Genomic DNA, 22,823 nt, shown 5'->3' with positions numbered 1-22,823 from the left:
AGCTGGACCGGAAAGAGAGTTTGAAGGGAAGGATTTGTAAAACGGGCATGAGTGTTTCTCTGTTGTGATGGCGGGTCTTGGTGTGCGAGATCCGGCGGTGGATAGATCCCTGCGATCTGTATTCGGTATGAAATTCAGTGAGATGTTTTGGTCACAGAAAATTACACCTCTTTATTTCTATGAGATAAGATAACCGCAATAAATAATTTCGAAGATGAGGCAAGATAGTACGAGTCTTGGTAAAACCGAATGTGCCTTTTAAATCTTGTGATCGGATTAGCGTGTGTGCCGTATGCATACTAATATTAATTTTGTGGTTATTGATATGTGGAGCAGCCTTCCAGCAGAGGTTAGTATAGTGAGCGTATTTAAGGGTGGGCATGAGGTTGTACTGAATCTGTATTCCAGAATAGACACGGATCAAATAAAGTTAAAGGTTTTTACAGCAGGATTTAGCAGACTAGATGGGGTGAATAGTTTGTTTGCTGTCAGTTACTTTTTATTTTCAGAATGCCAGCCGATGCGTTGTGTTTATAAATGATAATATTAACCAACAACATTAAGTTGATAAATCAATGACATGCTTGCATGTTTCTTTCTATATTGTTATGAACCTACGGTACTTACAGCGCGGGTGATATAAAGGTAGACGTCAAGAACCATGTACTGGTAGACGTCAAGAACCATGTACTGGTTCCGTAATAATGTTTCATACCAATGTTTATATGTGTCCCATCTGATGTGGTTAACCAAGAATCCAATACCTATTGTATAACATATCTATTCTAAAGCAATTTATATATTCTGTATTCTGATTTCTTGACTTGTATGCTGTATCTTTAGTGGGAAACATACCATATGAAGCCACAGAGGAACAGCTAAAGGATATCTTCTCTGAAGTGGGGCCTGTTGTCAGTTTTAGGTAAGACTAGCTTACTTTTCTCTTCCCAATTCATGTTTTTATTTTCTTGTATGACCCCCTGGTAAAACACACACGCGTGTGTATATATATATACACATAAACACATACACGCACACACACAGAATCTGACCAGTATCAATGTTTTTGGCTTAGATTGGTGTTTTTGAATGGTTTTCACTGGGTATGCACTGAATTGCTTCAGTATACCAGTAGCCATGTAACCCTATCAATGTAAATCAGCAAACCACCAACCATAAAGCCACCCCTCTAGTCTTATGGTAAATTATACGTCGCTGATTTAGGAGTTACTTAGTTTTATATATGAACACTATGGTTTCAGATGCCTTGCCTATACTCGTGTGCCACCAGGTTTTAGCTGGCTGTCTGGGATTGTAAAAGAATGGCTGTTGAATGATGGCCTGTTACACCCTCTGTTGATTAGAAAGGAAAAAGCATGCAAGAAAATAGGCTGGAATAGAGATGCCTACGTAGGGGCCCAGTGTTACGTGCTCACAAACACTATATGTGCATTAGAAGTCATTGGATTTATTTTTGCACATTAACATGCTGTGCACTTTTATTTCGTGTATTTTTTCCCCTTCCTGTATAGCTGCACAAATGTTTTGAGTGCTACTGGTTTTTAGTATGCATGTGTCTCTCTCATTAGGCTTGTGTATGATAGAGAGACTGGGAAACCTAAGGGCTATGGCTTCTGTGAGTACCAGGACCAGGAAACTGCGCTGAGTGCCATGCGCAACCTAAATGGCCGGGAATTTAGTGGAAGAGCTCTAAGGGTGGACAATGCAGCAAGCGAGAAAAACAAGGAAGAACTAAAAAGTAAGAATTTTACTTGTTTATATAAACTGATCTTCTATTCCGAAGCAGCGTTAGAGGGTAAATGTGTACTTTATGGATGACACTGCATTATTAGTTAAGTCTGATATACTGCTAACGTTGTCCAAATGGAGGTAACAATTTTTTTGGTGTGTTTTTATTTATTTTTCTTCATTACAGGTCTGGGAACAGGTGCCCCAATTATAGAGTCCCCATATGGTGATCCAGTGTCCCCTGAGGATGCACCAGAATCTATCAGCAGAGCTGTGGCCAGTCTACCTCCAGAACAGATGTTTGAGCTTATGAAACAGATGAAGGTATTGGCTTGCACAGGGCACTTTCCTTGTTTCCTGATAAGCATGAGGAACAATCCCTTCAGGTTGACGGTTGCATTTGACTTATCAGATTCAGACATTATTATTTATCTTTGTGATATGGTGCCACCATTTGTCTTCTCATGATTTTTTATCATCTGTGGAGCAATAGAATCATGCAGTAGGGCTCAGTGACTCGGCGAGCCAGCCACATTTCAGGGCACACACAATGTATTGCCAAACCTGGAAACAATTAGTTAGTACTGAAATGGTAAGAGACGGCTTCGCATCTGTACTGCATTTTGGTAAATGTTCTGTATCTCTATCAACTTTTCAGCATGTTGGGAGAAAAACAGAATGTCCACCACAATGCATTAAATGAATAAACTCACAAATCAGACATAACATTACCACCTGCCTAATATTGTGTAGGTCCCCCTTTTGCTGCCAAAACAGCCCTGACCCATTGAGGCATGGAGTCTACTGTGTTATCTGTGCCAAGACGTTTGCAGCAGATCCCTTCAGTCCTGTAAATTGCAAGGTGGGGCCTCCATGGATGCATCCTGGTGGCAAATTAAGCAACGCACCCGGCCATCCACATAATGTAAAGAAAACATGATTTATCAGGTCAGGCCAACTTCGTCCAGTTGGTATGCTCAGGTTCCCATTGTTGGCACTTTCGGCAGTGGACAGGGATCAGCATGGGCAGCCCCATACGCAACAAATTACGCAACAAATTATGATGCACTGTGTGTTCTGACACTTGTAGCTTGTCTGTTGGAATTGACCACACAGGCCAGCCTTCACCCCCCACCTACATCAATGCACCTCTGTCACCCATGACCCTGTCACCGGTTCGCCCCTTTTTTTTTTTTTCTTGAACCACTTTTGGTGGCCACTGGCTACTTTTGAGCGGGGATACCTCGCAAGAGCTCCAGTTTTGGATATGCTTTGACCCAGTCATCTGGCCATCACAATTTGGCCTTTGTGAAAGTCGCTCAGATTTTTGCACTTGCCTAGTTTTTGATGACAAAATTGTTAATTTGCTGCGTAATATATCCCACCACATGACAGGTGACATAACAAGATTATCAGTGCTATTCACTTCACCTGTCAGTGGTCAGAATGTTCTGGCTGATTGGTGTATAACACCCATACACAAGTTTACATTAATATATTATCGTAGTATAGTGTGGACTGTAAGCTTGTTTGAGCAGGGCTTTCCTCACCTGTTGTCTCTGTAAGTCAATTTGTTATATTACATGTTACTTGTTATGTCCTGTCTACCCATTGTACAGCGCTACGGAATTTGATGGCGCTATATAAAACAATAAATAAAAATACGTGAGCTCTTGTGGATTACAACTACCATGATCCTCAGCCAGAATGGGTGTCCTCTAAGCTGTAACCTAAACTTGTTCTGCATGCGTTTTTAAAACAATACATGTTTGATGAATTCACTTCTAATGAAAGAGTCAGACCTTTTTAAGAAAAAAAGTTACCTATTTTTCCTTATTTTGACTATTTGGTTTACCATATTATTGAAGATATCTATTTTGCATTAGTAACATTTTATTTCATTACCCTCATGAAGATTAAATGTCCGTTGGCTCATCTAGTCTATAAGCTGTACCCCTTTCCTCTTTTATTAGATCTCTCAAACCTTTACTCGAACCTTCTCTTATGTTCAGGAGACCCTTAATGCCCAACATGGCTTGTCTTGCATGTTTCAGTTACTAAAGTTTTATAATCTCTTAGATGAAGTTTTGTTTGTCATTGCTGCTATAATCTGCCATTTATTGCTGAGTTTGCTTCTCTTTGCCTTTGATCTGTAGCACTGAAATGAATAATGTATATTTTGCTCCATCCAGCTGTGTGTGCAGAACAGTCCTCAGGAGGCTCGAAATATGTTATTGCAGAATCCTCAGTTAGCCTATGCCCTGCTACAGGCTCAAGTAGTTATGAGGATTGTAGATCCAGAAATTGCTGTGGTAAGTGCTCAATTTATTAAAGTGACAAAAATAAGAGCAGTATTAAGAGTGTGTCCCAGATCCACTATATAAAAAAAAAAACATATTTGACCATTAATAAACTAGTGTATTTTATTTTTGACATTCAGTAGCTGAGGCTTTTTTGTTTTTCAAGCATACTACTATGGAATTTTTCATTTGGTGCAGTGAAACAAGGTTAAGTTCATCAATTTCAATCAAGTAAAAACTATTATGTTGTAACACTTCCTTGGTGTTTAGTTTTAGTTGATGTGTTTTTCTAACATGAGTTCGTTTTTTTTTTTTTTGTTTGTTTGTTTTTTTTATGTGACCACAGCGTGTACTGTGACATGTTCATTAATTTGATTTCTGATATTTGGTTGGATAAATATTTCTTTAAGTCTCTTATGCCATAATGTCCCACTTTACTTGGTGACCATTTTAAAGCTTTCCCACTCTGGTCCCTTGCTGTGCATTCCTTTAAAAAAACAATACAGGAGCCCCTTGCATAGATGGACGCAGGCCAGAAAAGCAACTAATCAGTACTTTAATGTTATCTATTAAAATAGATTCTCTTGTGCTTATTATGTTTTAGGTAGCTATGCAATTAATCTTTTTAGCATCATCTAAAAAACCTCATGTGGAAAATGTGGCATTAAAAGATACTGGTTTTTTTTTTTGTTTTTTTGTTTTTTTTTTGGTTTTTTTTTATACCTCCAGTTTGTTGCCTGGAGAAAAGATTTGTCAATTACCTTTTCTTTTAGTCTTTGCAAGGTGCCATACTTAAGAATAGGGCTCTGCCTCAAAAAAATGAGCATTGGACTACAATGTGTTACTTGTGTTTTCCTAAATTTGTGAGTAAAAATAAGAAATGAATGTTGAAATATACTTTACTTCTGTATTCAGAAAATATTGCACCGTCCCACAATTGTCCCCCCTTTGGTGCCTGGTAGTCAACAAGTTCAAGGACCTAATGTACCCCATAATCCACAGAATGTCCCCGGTGGCCCACCGCAACCAGTGGTAAGTCCAGAGCCTTTGGGCAAATTCTGTTACCATACACTCTTATAAATCATTAAACAATGCCATATTCATACCCAAATGGATGTTAAAAACAAGCAGCAGAATAAATTACTGAGAAAAAAAGCATTTCTTGTTTTCATTTCCAACCCCCCCCCCCCAGTTATGCACATCTGAGCCCAGGTCCCCTGCAGAGCTGCGGCGGATCCTCCTTTCTGGCAGCTGGCGGACGTTGCACAATGCGCAGACACAACCTCGGCCCCTGCTCTCTGGTACTTCTGCCGGGGCTTCTATGGTGGAGCACCGGAAGGACATGTCATGCTGGTGCTCTGTCACGTAAGCCCCGCGGAAGCGGAGGACACTAGCGGAGGATGTCTGCGTGCATCGCACAGCTGTCAGAGTGGAGGATCCAGGTCCTCTGCAGCCCTGCGGGGATCTGCATCTTAGTGTTATAGTCCGACCTCTATTTGAGGCCGGATTATAAAATGAGGGCTATTTTTCAGAGCATTTTCTCTGAAAAAACCCTGATCTTATATTTGATAAAATCGATTCAACTTATCGATAGTGAAATTCGTTGACAACGATTTTCATTATTGATTAGTTGTTGCAGCACTAAAGCTGTACACATCCTGTGTATTACAATTTTTGTTTGTAAATGATTAACACCTACTGATCTTTTTTGCATGACTTGTTGTTAGGGTGCAATGCACGTGAATGGAGCTCCCCCTATGATGCAGTCAATGCCTATGCAGGGTGGTGTTCCTACACCCATGGGGAATCCCGGACAAGGATCTGTCCTACAAGGAGGTGTGTAACTTAGAGTATTGATGGTCCTTAAACTCTTATCGTAATGCTATCTGAACTGAGGTCTTCAGCCTAAACAAATGTTCGTAGTAACTGCAAGTGCATCATGTTTTCTTTTAATATAAAAAAAAACTTTTTTTTTTTTGCGTTCAAATTCTACACCAAAATAACATACGTATAAAATACATAAATATATGTGTGAGTATGTAAATTTTCTGCAAGAATAGCTGAGCACGCAATGCATAATGCATAGTCGGTGCAGTGTCCGCTTAAGAAATCTTGCTGATTTAAATATGCTTGGGGCAGAAGCTCGCTGTGTTCAGCCCTTGGTAATGCCAGTGAGATGAAACTGCAACTGCGCAACGTCCTCTTTATTAAATACACACCAAAATCCCTTGCTAAATATGTGTTTGCTGCTGGTGCTCCAATATCTGTAGACTACATATGGAATTATTACAGTTTTGGGAGAATGCTAAGATCTAACACCTGTCTTATGTTCTTCAGTTTTACAGCCACAGGTTGGAATGCCACCAGGAGGAGCCATGCCTTTGGAGAGATCTCAAGGTAATACCATATGTGGATAATGTTTCCAGAATATCACTTAACACTTATGTTCTTGACATAATTGGACTATATTTGGAGTACATTTCAAAAAATGTTACCATTCTAGCTTCTATGATGCAGAAAGTAAAGTCCCCCCCCCCATTGTATCAAAACTACTGCAATATTTATAGCTGTCTTTTTGGTATATGATAAAATACAATCCATAGTAATGTAAATATGAAGGGACTCGGAGAGATTACTCTGAAGTATAATAGCAGATGTAATAAGCGGTACATGAAAGAATTTATTAACTTAATGGACAAGAAAAAACTATTTAGATCCAAAGAACAGAAACCTAAATGCACGTATACACACACAATGTGAGTTTACTACACATATACATCTTTAACCTACATTATGTAGGCTTGGTGGGCTGAGCTTTTAAAAGTATGATACATAAAGTGACATTGACTTTTATTTATTTTTTTGAATAGTGTGTGTATATACAGGAGGATTCCTTCTTAATTCTTCTCCTTTGAGTTTCACCAATATCATTGTATGGAATGAAGTGTCTCCATTTAACAGTTTTAGTAACACAAATATAATTTGTTGATGGTTTAAGGGGAGGTCCATGGAAATAGAAGTTATCTTTTCAGCATTAATATGTTGTATAGGTAGTCATTTGATGTGAGTGGAATTTGCCAGACTGAGGTGATGGTTTATGGCAGTGCTACTGAAGTCCTGGTGTCTGATGTACTTTCCTAATTAGACTAAATCAAAGACGTTGGACTTGGTTAAACGGGTACGGTGTACTTTTCCCCCATTAACCAGATCAGAGAGGATGTAATGTGGCGAAATCACTAGTTTTACTAGGGTTGTTTCTGTGAGGGTGCTACTATGAGATACAATATAAAAGTTTAAATACTTTGTGTATGAAGTGTGATGTACTTCGTACATATGAGTGTTGCTGTGATATACATCTGTCTTTGTATATTTGTAAGAAAATTAATCTGATCTTTATCTTAAGCGGAAATAAATTCACGTTCAGGGCCCAGTGCAATAAATCCTGTCTGACAGAGCCTTTGTTGTGATACATAGTGCCGGAACATAATGTAGATGCCAGAATGAGACAAAAGTGCATGTATTTGTTTATACTGAAGTAATAGCTAAGTAGTTAGTGATTGTCTTTTGCTGCTTTTTTTTTTTTTAAATGTTTAACGCTTCTCATAATCTATTACCTCTTGTGTTTTCTGACTAATATGACATGAAATATTACTGACTAGTCTTTTTTTTTTTCTTTCAACCTTTTTTTCCTCTTTTATTTTTGTTTTTCTTCCATGCTGCCTGTTGAAGGGAGCCTACAACACTCTCCTGTGCCCACTCCAGTGCCTGCTCCAATAGAGCGAGTACCAGGTACCCCTTTTGCAAAACCACTTAAATGGGTACCATACTACTTTAGTCCCATTAACCATTTTTAAATACCTTTTATATATTGTAGCGGAAGTTTCTGATTCATGTGCATGCCATATTTTTTTGGTGTCCTTTTGTCTGCTCTTTAGCCTTATTGCATGCTAAGTACCCGAATGCCCCTGATTTGGAATAGAGTGGATATAGCGTGAGGTATAGAATATAGTGAGACAGAGGACCAATTGCCATTGGAAACTATTGGAATGCTTCTGCTGATTGCTCTATGTTTGCAAACATTTACTGGATACCAAATTAGACCCATAAATATAATTAAAGCATTATCATATTGGGGCATTGCCCAAATAAATGGTTCAGGTCATATACCAAAATCACTATAGCTGACTCAGGGGTTTAAGGTGTTGTTCCAGTTAGACAATATGTTGAGCTCCTTGGCATGTTAAGCAAACAAACCTTAACAAATCTGTATCTTTTTTTTTTTTCTGTGCTCTGAATACATTATCAAACAGAAATTTTAACCCTTTTCAGCTTCTACCAGTGTCGCCTTTTATGTCATATGACAAGCATTACATCCCATCAGCCTTTTCGCAGTATGGGGGGGGGCGGTGTTTGTAATGCTGTACACAGTAAAAAAAAAAAAAAAATTCAGGTAGTAGATGGAACGGTATGTTTACATGGTATGTCAAGGGTTAAACTCACTCCCACTTTTCCACGATCCATGCAATCTCGAGGGCATCATTGCTGACAGCTTTACGTGGTCTGCTTACAGTCGACCGCTTACATTTTGGTACGTGTGATTCCTTCTCTGCCTCAGGATAGTCCCAGACAAAGTGGTACCCCAGGCAAGAATAGAATCTTGTGCCTCCCTCATTTGTTTGCATAGCGTATATATTTTTAAAGCCTAGCAGGATTGAACAGTGAAGAAGCTGTACCCAACAGAGCAAATGAGTTCCTGTGCAGGGACAGCTGTGCCTGGTACACAGACAGCACATGGATCTGCCTCTATTCTGTACAGCTTTGTCAGTGCTTTACTCCCTCCATATCACTTTGCGCACCACATTCTTGGCTCACACCAAATGCTAACAAACACACAGTCTAGAACTGTACACTGACACTTCACACACTCATTCTTACAATGTACACTCGCTTCACATACTCACTCATTCTAACACTGATACACACGCATAAGCAGACAACCCTGTGCACACACGTTTCCCCTGCTACACACAGCTGCCTACTATGTGTGTAGCCTTTCTTCAGAGCAGGTCTTACAAGCTGCTGCACTTCTACTGTCATGTAATGCAATATTACATGACCTGAACACAGCGAGCCGGTTTTGTGATCAATTCAGATGGATTAAGGGGCACCTGGATACAGAACAGGATGTTGTAATATATATTATACTCGGGAGCCTGGTGACTGTTTGGGGCAGCTGGATCAGAGGGGCCCTGCAGTGCCCAAGTGCATACAGAGTACTAAGACCGGCCCTGCTCTGCGTCCCTCAACCTGCTCTGATTGTGAGTTGGAGATGGATGGGATTGTAATAATAGTGACTTGGGGCACAGTGTTTGCCTGTGTCCCAAGTCAGGGGTTTATGCATTTTTATTTGACTTTCTATTTTTAGTTAGCGTGGCGAGTCATTAATTATAATAAATAGAATTCATATACGATTTGTCCGGATCAGACAAGTTAAATGAATTTGATATTTTGTCCTATTTGCACTAGCTGTGTGTAAGTTATATACCTATAAAACTGTGTATATATGATTTTTTTTAATATATACATTTTTATTCATACAACACGTTTACCATGTATGAATATGATACCCATGCTGGGGGAAAAACCAGTATAGAAATTGTGTTTGAGAGACATAGCAAAAACAAAAAAAATTCCCCTGGTCCTGAAGTGGTTAAAGCTTAAAAGATGCTTGTGGTGTAGAAAGTTTCACTTAAATAAGTTGACCATTCATAATGCTAATTTAGTGCAATGAAAACTAAGCATTTCTCTGTATAGAATGAGATGTATGATTCATTTTTCATTGGAATTTCTATACACACCTTAAACATATGTGCCCATAATTTAGGGTATGCTCTTACTAAAATGGTATTGCTAAGGTAAGTAACGTTTTTACTACATGATATTTGTTACTGGCTTGAGAGTGATCTAATCTGCTAGGTTTTTTTTTATTTTTTTTTTGCTGTGTTAATAAAAATGCGTGTTTCACATTTGTTGCAGTTCCAATTTCTGACCCCCGAGGCCCGGTTCAACGAGGCCCTCCAGCACCCAATGTCCCACCACGTGGGCTTCTTGGAGATGGCCCCAATGACCCACGTGGAGGAACTCTTCTCACAGTAACAAGTGATGAACAGCCTCCAAGGTAGCGCTGTAGTACTAAAAAGCCCATGATTTAGTTTTCCTTTTTCTCCACAGTGCTTACTAATCTAATATCAAGAAGATCAATGTAAGTACTATATGAGAAATGTAGCTGTGGGACAATAAGGGTTCCCCAGCACTGTAAATGTGTTAAAACTTTACCTGTAGCACATATTCTATGAGAGAAACATGAACGGCATTGTTGATATCGGGGAATATTTGGAGAAAACAGTGTGGGCTATAAAACAACATTACTGTATGAATGCGGCTCTATTCTATGTTTTGGAGGTCTCGAAATAATTTGTCACTGATCTTATTTCTCCATCAGTCGTGGATACATGGTACCCCCTATTCAGAGTGGTCCTCATCTACACCATGAGCGAGGCCCGCCACCCCATGATATTAGAGGACCAATGGGAGAACCACCACGGTCCATGATTGGAGATGCCAGAGTTGGACCTATAATAGATCCCAGAGGGCCCCCCATGGATGCACGAGGTGAGCCGTTCTCACAGAGGTGCTCTGCTATTTCTTAAGCAGGTTTCAACAAAAGCGTATATAAGTGGCATCATCTTACTGTGGATGCTTATTTAACCATTGTTGTTTGAGACAAGCTCTATGTCTCTGTCCCAAGGAATATTAGGTACAGGACCCAGATACAGGATCTTTTTTTCTCAACCACCACCGTAAAGATATACCAATATCAACATGGCAGCATTTACCTAAGTGAACTATATCGTTATCTTTGGGTTAAAGAACATTATATTAGTGGAAGCATGAACTGTCGCCATTAAATTGTTGTTGTTTCTATCAATAACTTGCAGTTCTATTTAGAATTCTGTATTCCAGCTGGTAAAATTCACCTTGCCTCTTGAAGAGCAGTGGCTTAGAGGGGCCTAGTGCACATACTTAATAATCACAGGTCCTAGTTTTCACCAGACCATGCAAGTAGTCCTCTACAGGGTGCATGCACCATGCTCTCTCTAGTAATTTTCTTGGTCTTCTGCATCCCTGTATGCTGCACTATGGGCATTTACATGGCCTTTTTTTGTTTTGTTTTTTGCACACTGAAGTAACCTTTGATATTGCAAATTATTCAGTAGCATGATCTTGATAAAGACCTTGATAAATATACTTTTTCTGTTTGTGTGTGGGCATTAAAACACCTCACAACTTGAAGTACTGAGCCTTTGTCTGTATCTTTGTCATTAAGGGCCCTGGGGGAGCCCGGCACGTGCACCTGTTTATTTTTTTGGTGCTGCTGACCACCTCTATTATTGCTACTTGTTTTGCATTCGACATCTAAGGCCAGGTGAACGTTGACGGTTACGTTTTCTATTTTGTCATAAATATGCGACACACTTTAACACAATAACAAATGATTTTATACTTTTTCTGTAATACATGAAATGTTAAACCCATTATTTAATTCTTTAGGTGGTAGAGATCCCAGAGGAATGGAGCCTCGACCGATGGAAGCCAGAGGGCCTGTTCCTGGCCCAGCTCCCAGAGGTCCTATGCCTGGGATGCAAGGCCCAGGATCTGTAGGACCTCAGCCACCAAGACAGGTCTGGAAACACATATGCAATTTTCTCTTGGTTCTAAATGGTAGATGAAACACAAAAAAGGCTATATTCATATATATGAAACCAAAGAAAAAATGGGCACTCACGGGTCTTTGCAGTAAAGTGCATTAAGCACAATTTTATTTCAACCAGCACAGCCAACGTTTCGGTCCGAAACGTTGGCTGTGCTGGTTGAAATAAAATTGTGCTTAATGCATTACTGCAAAGACCCGTGAGTGCCCATTTTTTCTTTGGTTTCATATATCTGGCTATTTTTGGAGCACCTGGGCAAATAAAAGCCTGTGTATATTAATAAATTCTCTGAGTGTGCAGCCGCTCCCTTTGGTTTGTGTGTGTGTGTGTGTGTGTGTGTGTGTATATATATATATATATATATATATATATATATATATGTGTGTATATATATATATATATATATATATATATATATATATATATATATATATATATATATATATATATATATATATATATATATATATATATATATATATATAAGCTGCAAAGTTATCTGATGCAGTACCTGTTAAGTGTACCACCACCTTCTAGATTGTAAATTAATTTGAGCCAACAACAATATATTTGTAAAGTATGCCCACTAGTGATGCTTCTGTGCATTACTTGGTGGGTTTAAGTTGTTAAATCTCCAGGTATCAAGAGGCATGGCTAGTTTGTAAGGGCTATCGAGTTATCAGTACTCTCGTGAGCTGCTAAGTCATGCAAGTCACCAAGATGTGACTTTAGAATGTAGTTCACACAACACACTGGAGTACTGATAGATAGGCCCTTAGAGCCACAAAAATCTGCTTTAAACACTAGATCCCCCCCCTTGTGCATTAGAAATAGATGTGTGTGATTATATTGAGTTAAAGAGGCAGATATACATTTTCTATTATAATTATTCTAAACATTTATTTTTATATTCTGTTATTGTGAAAATAATTCTTCTTAGTGACAGTTCAGTCGGTTATTGCAGTATATGAAATAGCATTTTCCCCCCAAGTGCTAGTCTCAAGCTTGATAATTCGCCATTCCTTTTCCTGCTTTGTCTTGGATTAGGCCTTTATTCTAAATAAGTAAGAAATTGTTTTTTGCTTTTTTTTCCAGGTTCCTGGTATTCAAGCACCAACCCAAGGGGGATTCAGCCCTGGACAGAACCAAGTCACACCCCAGGACCATGAGAAGGTGAGTTTGTGTCTGGTAGATGGTTAATCTGCACAGTTAACATGGTAACGAGGACAAGTGGTATATATCCTACCAGATGCCAAGTTGGAAAAACATAAAACATTTTTGCAGTATTGCTTATGTTACTAAAAAATGAGCCCTTTTAACCCCTTCGCGACCTTTGCCGGTTCAGGACCGTCATGACAAGAAGGTCACTAAATGACCTTTGACGGTCCTGAACCGTCAAAAAACTAAATAAGCTTAGAAAGTGATCAAGGATCACTTTCTTCGCTTAAACGGCCTTTCTGCAATGCCTCGATGTCGAGGCATTCAGCAAGGCCGAGATCGGCATCGGGGGCCATGTCTGGCCCCTCCCTGGGGCGTCAACAGCCGCCATACATTGTATGGCAGCGGACGCCCGTTTTAAAAGCGTTTAGGAGGCGATCAACGATCGCCTCCTAAACTTAAATGGTGTCGCTGGAATGCCTCGATCAGGAGGCATCCAGCGACACCAAACACTTACCTCTGGGTGGGCTGTGACCGCTCCGGAGAGCGGTCACAGCCGCAGCTGCCGGTGTTCTTCGCCATCAGCAAGATGGCGGCGGCCCGGGAAAATAAACAATAAAGATGAAAGAGTTAGCAAGATGGTCTCCAGACCCTCTAGAGAACTCTGGCTCCACTTGCTGGTTGAATACAGGTACTGCATTCAACCATGCAAGTCAATGGAGCCCAGCTTTCTAATCACGATGTGATTAGTAAAATATTCAAAAAAAAAAATAATAAAAAAAAATTAAAAAAAATGTGCTAACATTTAGGGTAAATCAAATTTTATTGTTTTTCAAACAGTCGAGGGAGGGATACAGAAAGGAAAAAAGGGGAGGGGGGGGGACACAGGTAGCATCACAGTAGGTTACAGGAGTGGTACCCAGCATGCCGTCACAGAACAAAAGACGGGCCATGATGAAATGCAAGAGCAATATCACACAGAATGACATATGTAAAACTAACAAAACAAGGGACCAGGCACACGTCCCTCAAAAAGAGGGCACAGCATGAATGAATCCAAAAGCACACAGGCGAACGTTAACACAGGTTCCAGAACAGCAGAGCAGGTGGACACCATGTAGTAGTGTAACGTGTGTGAGGCAGATGGGCGAAATTAGGAAAATGAAGGCAGCATCCGCAGGGTCGCGGAAACAAAACAAGCGGACCATGAGACAAGGTCCAGGACCAGCGGGTCAAGCGCGTGAGAAAGAAGGAGCCCATTAGCACATAGGAAAGGACTCAGAAGAGGAGAGCAATTGTCGTGGCACCACGAGACCGGGAAACCTGATCACGGAGCAACAGTGACACAGAGGGGAGGGGTAGGAAGGATAAGGAGTGGGAAGGAGGGAAAAAAAAAAAAAAAAAAAAAAAAAAAGGAGGGGGTAGGAAAAGGGGAGAGAAAGAAAGAGGAAAGAAAAGGAGGGGGAATCCAGGAGAAGTGGCGAGACAGCAAACATAGCGGATTCAGGTAAGCAGAGAGCGAACCAGGGGGCCAGACATAAAGTCCAGCCAATAGAACCACATTTTCTGATACCTCTCAGCAGCCCCCGTGGCCAAAAGGGACAACTCCTCCAACACCCGTATCTGTTCCACCCGAAGGATCCACTCCTTGGTAGTAGGGGGAGCAGGATCACCCCAGTGCAGGGGGACCAACGCCTTAGCAGCCGTGAGGAGGTGACGGACAACCGACTTCCGGAACCAGGACGCCGAGTACGGAATGTGATGGAGAAGAAAAAATTCAGGCGTAAATGGGATCTCTCTATCAGTAAAATGAGCCAGCTGGCGATGAATAGATTCCCAGAAAGGAACGATGCGGGGACAGTGCCACCACAAGTGCAGAAGAGAGCCCGGGGCGGCATCACACCTCCAGCACTTGTTCGGAATGTCAGGATGATATCTGGATGTGACAGAGGGGGGCCGGTACCAACGGGCAAGCAATTTATAAGCCATCTCTTGATCCCTGTTACTCCTGGAGCAGTGGCGGGTAAGGTCACAGATCTTCCCCCATTGCTCAGAAGAGAGAACAATCTGAAGCTCAGACTCCCACCGCCCCATAAACGGGGGGTGGTCAGGGTAGGAGGCCTCAAGGAGCAGGCCATAGAGACGCGAGATACCGTGAGCAGGAAGTGAGGGCGCTGCGCAAAGGTCCTCAAACCGCGTGAGGGCACGCAACACATTGTGCTGAGGAGTCAAGGAGCGAAAGAAGCTGTGCAGCTGTGCATAGTGGAAGACATCAGTGAAAGAGGGAGGCGAGCGGGTAGCAAGCTGACCCAACGGCTTAAGACCCCCTGCAGTCACAAAAAAGCGCATGTCAGACCTCCGCGCAGGAGGGGACGAGGGGAAGAGGGTGGCACCCACCCCAGGTGGAAAATCAGGATTATGTGCTAACATTTAAAAATAATTATGCAGTGATGTCACTAGATGAACCATCCAGTACCAGCAAAATGTGTAAAAAAAAATATAAAAAAAGTATTAAAAAAATAAAATAAAAAAATAAAGTTTATTATTTTGAGCAAGCTAAAATTTCTCAAAAATCTCAACAAAGAGTTAAAATAAAAGCACTTCAAATACCCAAGGGGTGTCTAATATAAAAAAAAAAATGGCTGATGGGGTAAATTGGAGTGGCCTAGCTCAAAGATAGGGCATAGGTACAGACTGACCAAAATGGAGAAAAAAAGCGCACTTCCCAAATGTGGCATTTTAAATCTGAAACAACCCGACAAACCCATGCATGTGGGGTATCACTGCACTCAGGAGATGTTCCTGAACACACATTGGGGTGTTGTTTGACAGTGACATATACCAGGACCTGTATATCTATAACTAAAGTACAATTTGTGTGGAAAAAAAAAAAAAAAATACTATTACAAAGTTTGACAAAGTGTAGTTCTATAATTGGTGCATGGAAAGGGTTAAAATAACAGCATTTGGAATACCCTGGGGTGTCTAGTTTTCAAAAATATATAGTTTGAATGGGTTAAATTGAGTTAACCAGCTTCAAAGATGTTCCAAAGAGGAGATGGAGGCAGACTGACCAGATTTGTTACAAAAGATTTGGAAATCATAAAACGCTGCTTGTACTTATTGCCCTATAACTTACAAAAAACAGCAAAAAAACATAAAAACATTGGGTATCTCTAAACTCAGGACAAGTAGTAGAATCTACTTAGCTAGTTTTTTTACTTGCTTTTTTAGGTGAGTAAAAGATTTTTCAAATAAAAGTCATAAAATTTGTTTTTTTTTCAATTTTTCACCATGTTTTTTTTATTTTTTTTTATAGTAAATAAGATGATACGATCAAAATAATGGTATCTGAAAGCCCATCTTGTCCTGAAAAAAACAATATATAATTTATGTGGGTTCACTAAATGGGTGAGGAGAAAATTACAGCTGAACACAAGCACCACAAAAGTGTCAAAACAGCCTCGGTCCCACAGGGTACAAAACGAAAAATGAGCCCGGTCCTTAAGGGGTTAATATTATTATTGTTTTCTTTTTATATATCGCCATCATATTCCAATTAACTACAAACATCTATGATTTGACTTTTTTTTTTCCTTCCCATCTAGGCTGCACTTATAATGCAGGTTCTGCAACTAACTCCAGATCAAATTGCAATGCTACCACCAGAGCAAAGACAGAGCATTCTTATTTTAAAAGAACAGATCCAGAAGTCTACTGGTGCTCCGTAATGGTAAGTTTGCTTTTGGAGGTCCTTCCATGAGGTTGTGAGGTCTGGGATTCCATACTAGCGAACATGAGACATGTCTGCAAATGCATTGATGGTCATTCATTTAGAACCAGTATGCATCATTGGTTGACTTTATTTGTTTCACTCTGCTTGCAAATGTTTTAACCGTTTGCAGTCCTATGTCGGAATATATCCAACAAAACATTTTAGCGCTTGTGGTCCGCTGTCGGATTTACTAGTTGACTGCTAGGTGACGCTATTATAAGGAAGAATTAGCCATATAAGACGACTCTGGTTATAAGACGACCCCCCAAAATTTGAAAATTGTAGGAAAAAAGTTTTACTAGTAAAGATTAATGTAAACACATTAAACTTTTTTTATGTTTAATAAAAACTATGATTAAGAAAAATTGCATTTTTTGTTTCCATTTATTTGCCACTCTGCCTCCCACATATGCCTTATATCGCCCTATATGCCATTCTGCCTTCCTTATATGCCACTCTGCACCCCCCGACTTAGCAATGCATCCTCAGACTTGTCCCCCGTGTTTCAGACTCCCTGGTGTCTAGTGGGGGCAGCCGGTGGACGTCTGCACGATGCGCGTAGACCACCTCTGCTTCTGCCAGGGCTAGTATGACTAAGCACTGGAAGGTCATGTGACACCGGCACGCCGTCATAAAAGCCCGGGCGGCAGTTGAGGTTGTTTGGCAGCTTGTGAACGTCTATGCGATGCCTGCAGACAGGAGGGGGATCCTCCTCTCCGGCAGCTGGTGAATGTCTGCGTGATGCGGGCAGACAACCTCTGCAGCGGCCCCAAACTTCCGCAGGGGCTTCTATGGCGGAACCTCGGAAGGTCATGTCAGGCCCGGTACACCATCATAGAAGCCCCGGCAGAAATGCCGGGCAGTAACGCATCGTGCAGACATTCCCCGGCTGCCAGACAGGAGGATCCAGGTCCCCTGCAGGGCTGTGGGAGATCTGGATCTTAGTCTTATAGTCAGACATCTAGTTGATGTCTGATTATAAGACGACCTTGCAAATAAGACTAATATAAAACCTTGTCTTATATTCGAGCCAAAACGGTATTAGTACATAGTAATTCTAAATGTGATTTTAGTGATGATGATTATATAAAAAAAATAATTTAGACTAACATAATGGTTTTAAAATAGTATTAATTGCTTTGTATAAGAAAATATAACTGTTTTGTAAAAGTATGTTCTGTAAAATTAAAAGCGTGGGTTTTTTTTTTTCGAAAATTAAATTGGACCTGCTTGGTGCACTTAGTGAAAAATATATTGGACCACAAAGAGTTAAACCCCTTAAGCCTTCACACCAACTTGAATTGGCGCAGTATTAGAGTTACTTATTTGGTGTGCAAGTTGACTACTTGTTCTTTTTTGAACATAGTAATTTTCTGTTTACTCATGAGTATGTGCTTTTCAATGTGTAAGTGTAATAATTAAATTATTACATGTATTTGCATTTTTTTTTATGCAAGTGCTGATAATAGATGTACCCTATATTCTCTTACAGTGCTGCGGAATCAGCTGGTGCTATATAAATAAATGTAATGTAATTATTTTATGGGTACCATTTTTATTAAGGTTTTACCTTTTGGTCTTTTCGTAAACTCATGGGAAACATCTTGCATAATTCTGAAACGGTACATGTTATACATGTAGGTTAATTGTTGCAATTTCTGTTTGATCGATACAGTAATTGATAAGACATTAGATACAGCAATGTTCTGGTCCTTGTTAAATAATGTCTTATCAATTACTGTATCGATCAAACAGAAATTGCAACAATTAACCTACATGTATAACATGTACCGTTTCAGAATTAAACATTAAATGATTATTTTTTTTGGAATAATGGAATGTGTATAGATACAGCAATGTTCTGGTCCTTGTTAAATATACACATTCCATTATTCAAAAAAAAGAACCATTTAATGTTTTCTGGTAATTGTGAATTTTTGTTTTTTTATGTTTAATTTTGTTTTGTGTCTGCAGGTCAGTGCCACGCAGGAGCCATTCCTCCAGTTTCCCCTGATTTGCAAATTGATATCAAACAAGAAAAATCCTACTGTTATGTGTTGTATTTGGCAAAGTTCAATGTTCTAAATAAACTTCATGATTTCTTTGTGTAAGGTTTTTTATATATATTCTGTTTACCATTTCTGTCCAGATTGATTCAGTAGAGAACACTGCCTGTTGTTTTCAGCAGCTACATTTTGATGTCAGGGTATCCTGTAGAAAATGCAGCAAGCTATTTATACTCCTACTCTATTTCCCTTTTAATAATGAAATCAAGGTCATGCTCTGCACATATTGAGAGGTTTAGCCACTAAACTTGATATTTCTAGTAGAAACTCTGAACTGTAGTACATGGCTATTCCTGTAAAGGAGAACAATCCGCAGTTTAACTGTAGGAAGATATAATTTAGTGAGGATAAATAACCTTGCAGATCTTCAGAAATGGCAGTTAAGATGACTGGCCCCACAGTATATGATTAAAATAGTACATACTATGGCTTTATTTAGTGTACAGAATTACAATTTAGTGTTTGAAAAGAGACAGGCTCTATTTAACACCTTAGGGGCTAAAGGGATTGTCCATTTTACACAGCACTGTAGGGTTTATAACAATTTTGCTATCTTGTTTGTACATCAGACTTCCAGATAGTGGAGTGTTGTTCATTATTCCTGAAAACACATCTCCATTCTGTTTTACACCACCCAAGCGAACACTTGGCATTTGGCACGGTGATCTTCAGTATGTGTGTAGCTGCTCAGTCACGAAAACCCATTTCATGAAGCGCCTGACAGTGCTTGTGCTGATGTTGCATCCAGAAGCAGTTTGAGGACAAGTATTTATTTTGTTTTATCTAAGGCTGCAACTAATTACAGTATTTATTTATATAATAATGTTAGGAATCCTAGTACGTATACAGCAAAAAATAAATGAGAAAATGCCTCATTTTCTTCCTAGACCTTTGTGACTAATGGCCTCAACAAGATCAGTTTCTACATATTGACATACCTGGGAACTTTTGGGCTACAGCTATCCGGCGCCTACCCTTGCGGGTCGCGGCCAGGACTAGTGAGCCGTCCTGCTGACGTTGGTGGGCCTTCCCGCTGATGTCAGTGAGTGTTCTTGACGTTGTGGGAAACACCCCTTTTTAAGGGGGAAATGAGTGAGTGGGGCGTGTCAGGATCCCCCTCCCTCGTCTAGGAGGATTCTGTGCTTCTCCCGGCTTACTGCAGGCCAAACCCAGAGAGTTCCCAAGTACGCATCTTGTACACCCAGAAGTGGTCCTATACATACCCAGAAACTTGTCGCATTTGGCCTGGGGTCTCCTGGTGAAACACTGCTACCTGGCATACTGAGCCTGCTTCTTTAATCTTTGGGCAGGGGAGTGATATTTGATCCCCCTGCTGCTTGCTTACAAAAGTCTAGTTGGGACTAACATTGTTGTGGTTCAGCTAGTCAAACCACCACCTCAGATTAGTGAGGGCATGCCCCAGGAAATTCTAGGCTATGATACTACCTGGTAATTGAGGTTGAAAATAAACCAAGTTCAACCCTTAGCTATCTTTACTGCTTTTGGTCAAAAAGAGGAAAAAACAAACTCAAGCTATTATTCTAATTCTGCTACATAGGGGAAAGCCATAAATTACCCCATTCCTCTACTTCCCATGTGTTTTTCCTCCCCTACCAGGTTGGGAGCAGGTTCTCTTTACCCTGTTTTTTATTTTTCCGGCCCTCGGGTGAGGACTGTATTCCAGCCCTAGAGTACTCTCGGAAGGGTGCGGGCTGTGCGCTCTTGCTCACTATACCCCAGGTGGGGTAGAGAAGAGTAAGGGCTTACCTGCTATCCAATATTGCAGCGGCAACAGCCGTTGTTTCTCATTGAAGATGCATCTAGCGTTGCCATGGTGATGCTGAGCATGCCAATTCTGGGATTTTGGCACCAACTTTAAATTTCAGAACGCTGGTAAGGTTCTTTGGGGTGGTTTGCTATCCTTTTAGCATTGATTTAGCATTTGTTTTCTGCTTTCTGAAGTTGGATCCTATTCTGCTGCTTTACGCTGCACCCCAAGTAAGTTTGCTATTTTGTCCTCTTGGGATATTGGCAGTAGGAACTACTTAATTGCTCTGGGTCTGTAAAACATTTCGTTTGCCCTCATACCTTCCCTAAAATGCACATTAAGTGTATACTTTCGTCATGTCCACTGACCGGAAGACCCTGGAGGTTGCTTCGGAGGACATACCTAAAAAGGACTTCTGCTAAGACAAAGCATGCAGCTACTCTTCATTGTGTAAAAGTACCCCATGTGATCTAAAGAGATCTCTCTGTTCCTTGTGTACAATGGCTAAGGAAGTAGCAAATGATCGAAAGGAAATTATGACAGCCGGGTCTTCTGCTCTAACCATACTGGCCACTAAGAGTAAATTATGGTCCATGCCCTTCTTTGGCAAAGACCTCTTTGAATCCGAACCGGAATCCTTGCTGAAGAGGACTACTGGAGACAAAGTCTGGCTATCCCATAGAAGAAGATTTCCAAAAAATCTCCTTTCATGGTTTCAGACAAGAGCATCAGCATTGTTCAAGGTCTTCAAGAGGGAAGAACTACACTTTTAGGGGATGTGAGGCTCGAGGGAGAGGTAGTGACAAGACCACTTTTCATAAGTTCTGACACCAGGTTCACTCCAGTTGGGGGTCACCTGACTTTCTCAGAAGACACAGATGGACAGAGCTTTGGTGATCTTGAGTGCCCCAGATTCGCCGAGGAGAATCTGGTACTCGGAACTGGTCAGATTCAACCACCACCTTTGCCGGTGTGCCCAAATCTCATAACCCAAGGCCCAGTATCTAATCCAGAGTTTAAAACTAATGGCGTCTGAAAGGGACTTGCTAATTCAACAAGGCTTATCTAAAAAAGGTTGTATACACCCTTTCTTACAGGAAGATTGTTGTTCCTCCACTGTTTTTAAATAGAAGACTTGCAATACATCCATGTGTCGTTTGTTTTCTTAAGGCTGTCCGCCGAATTCATCCTAGAAAGACGTCTCAAGTTTTCACATGGGATATAAACCTGGTCCTTAGAGGTTTAACAGGCCCCCCTTTCATGCCTTTGCAAAAGGTCGCTGCCAAATTCCTAATTCTTTAAATGGTTTTCTTGGCGGCCATCACACTGGCAAGAAGGGTGAATGAACTGCAAGCCTTATCTATTAGAGAGCCTTTTTTGTTTTTGAGGATCTCAGAAGACAGAGTTTCCTTTTCTCTTTCTCCAGAATTTCTGCCCAAGGCGACAGGGAATTCAGATACATTTTTAAGTTAGTTTTTGGCCCATTCGTTTCCGGGCACCACATGTCGTTCCCTGCTCATTCGGTTCGGCCAACAATTCGGAGGCATTTTTTTTTATTCGGTGCCCACATTCACTTTCACTCGCAATCTCGCTCACGTCCTCATATCCTCATTCACTCTCTTTCATGCTCTCTAAATGTTTCCCTACCTTTTCTGCCAACCACATCAGTGTCTGACGGTTTCCTAAACATCCAGCTGTGTGTGTTTTTTCTCTTAGCCTGTCTGTACCTTCCTGTCCAGTATCATGCATCGGGGTGCAGACAGAGCCCCAGGTATCCCCTGCAACTGGGCTCCTACCCGTACTGCTTACCCGAGTCCTGACATACATTTGCCCCTAAGCTTATTTATGACAATTTGTACAGCAACCTTTTGTGTTGAACTTTATCAATTCCCTTAGCACAGTCCAAATAGATCAGAACTACTGCAACACCTAGATCTATATTTTAACTTAATTAATAATTTGCAGAATGGTATATGTAATATCTGGACATTTTATAGTTAATCATAAAAGCAACTGTGCATTTTCTTCTGGTTTCTAACAGTCTTGACAGACTGTTTATTGTTTATAATCACTGCTTCCCTTTATCCATTTTTCACAAATCCTCCTGAGAAAGTGGGCAGCTAATCAAATCAAATTTACAATAAATATACTGAGAAATACTATACATCATCAGAAAAAGGTGCAACTAACAACAGACAGATTATACTTGCGAGGCAAACAGTGTATTGCAAGAAT

The 22,823-nt window shown here is 40.5% G+C and overlaps 1 protein-coding gene across 3 annotated transcripts; it reads left to right on the top strand.

Annotated features, from left to right (window-relative positions):
• Positions 1-3: 3 nt before the first annotated feature.
• CSTF2 (cleavage stimulation factor subunit 2) lies at positions 4-18,855 on the top strand. Of its 3 annotated transcripts, XM_053474192.1 has the most exons (15): positions 4-125; positions 844-922; positions 1,590-1,759; positions 1,937-2,073; positions 3,942-4,061; positions 4,965-5,081; positions 5,777-5,885; positions 6,387-6,446; positions 7,779-7,838; positions 10,086-10,227; positions 10,552-10,721; positions 11,661-11,791; positions 12,917-12,994; positions 16,588-16,712; positions 18,729-18,855. In XM_053474192.1, the coding sequence occupies exons 1-14, from the start codon at positions 68-70 to the stop codon at positions 16,708-16,710; spliced, it is 1,554 nt and encodes a 517-aa protein (XP_053330167.1). In that variant the 5' UTR covers positions 4-67; the 3' UTR covers positions 16,711-16,712; positions 18,729-18,855. The 3 variants fall into 3 exon arrangements, with proteins under 3 accessions (XP_053330167.1, XP_053330169.1, XP_053330168.1); XM_053474194.1 differs by lacking the exons at positions 7,779-7,838; positions 10,086-10,227 and adding an exon at positions 10,281-10,311; XM_053474193.1 differs by lacking the exon at positions 7,779-7,838.
• Positions 18,856-22,823: the final 3,968 nt, after the last annotated feature.

The sequence above is a fragment of the Spea bombifrons genome, chromosome 8 (genome assembly GCF_027358695.1).
Source record: "Spea bombifrons isolate aSpeBom1 chromosome 8, aSpeBom1.2.pri, whole genome shotgun sequence".
Classification (NCBI taxonomy): Eukaryota; Metazoa; Chordata; class Amphibia; order Anura; family Pelobatidae; genus Spea; species Spea bombifrons.
The sequence above is the reverse complement of the archived record's forward strand: the minus strand, read 5'-3'. Positions and strand labels throughout refer to the sequence as shown.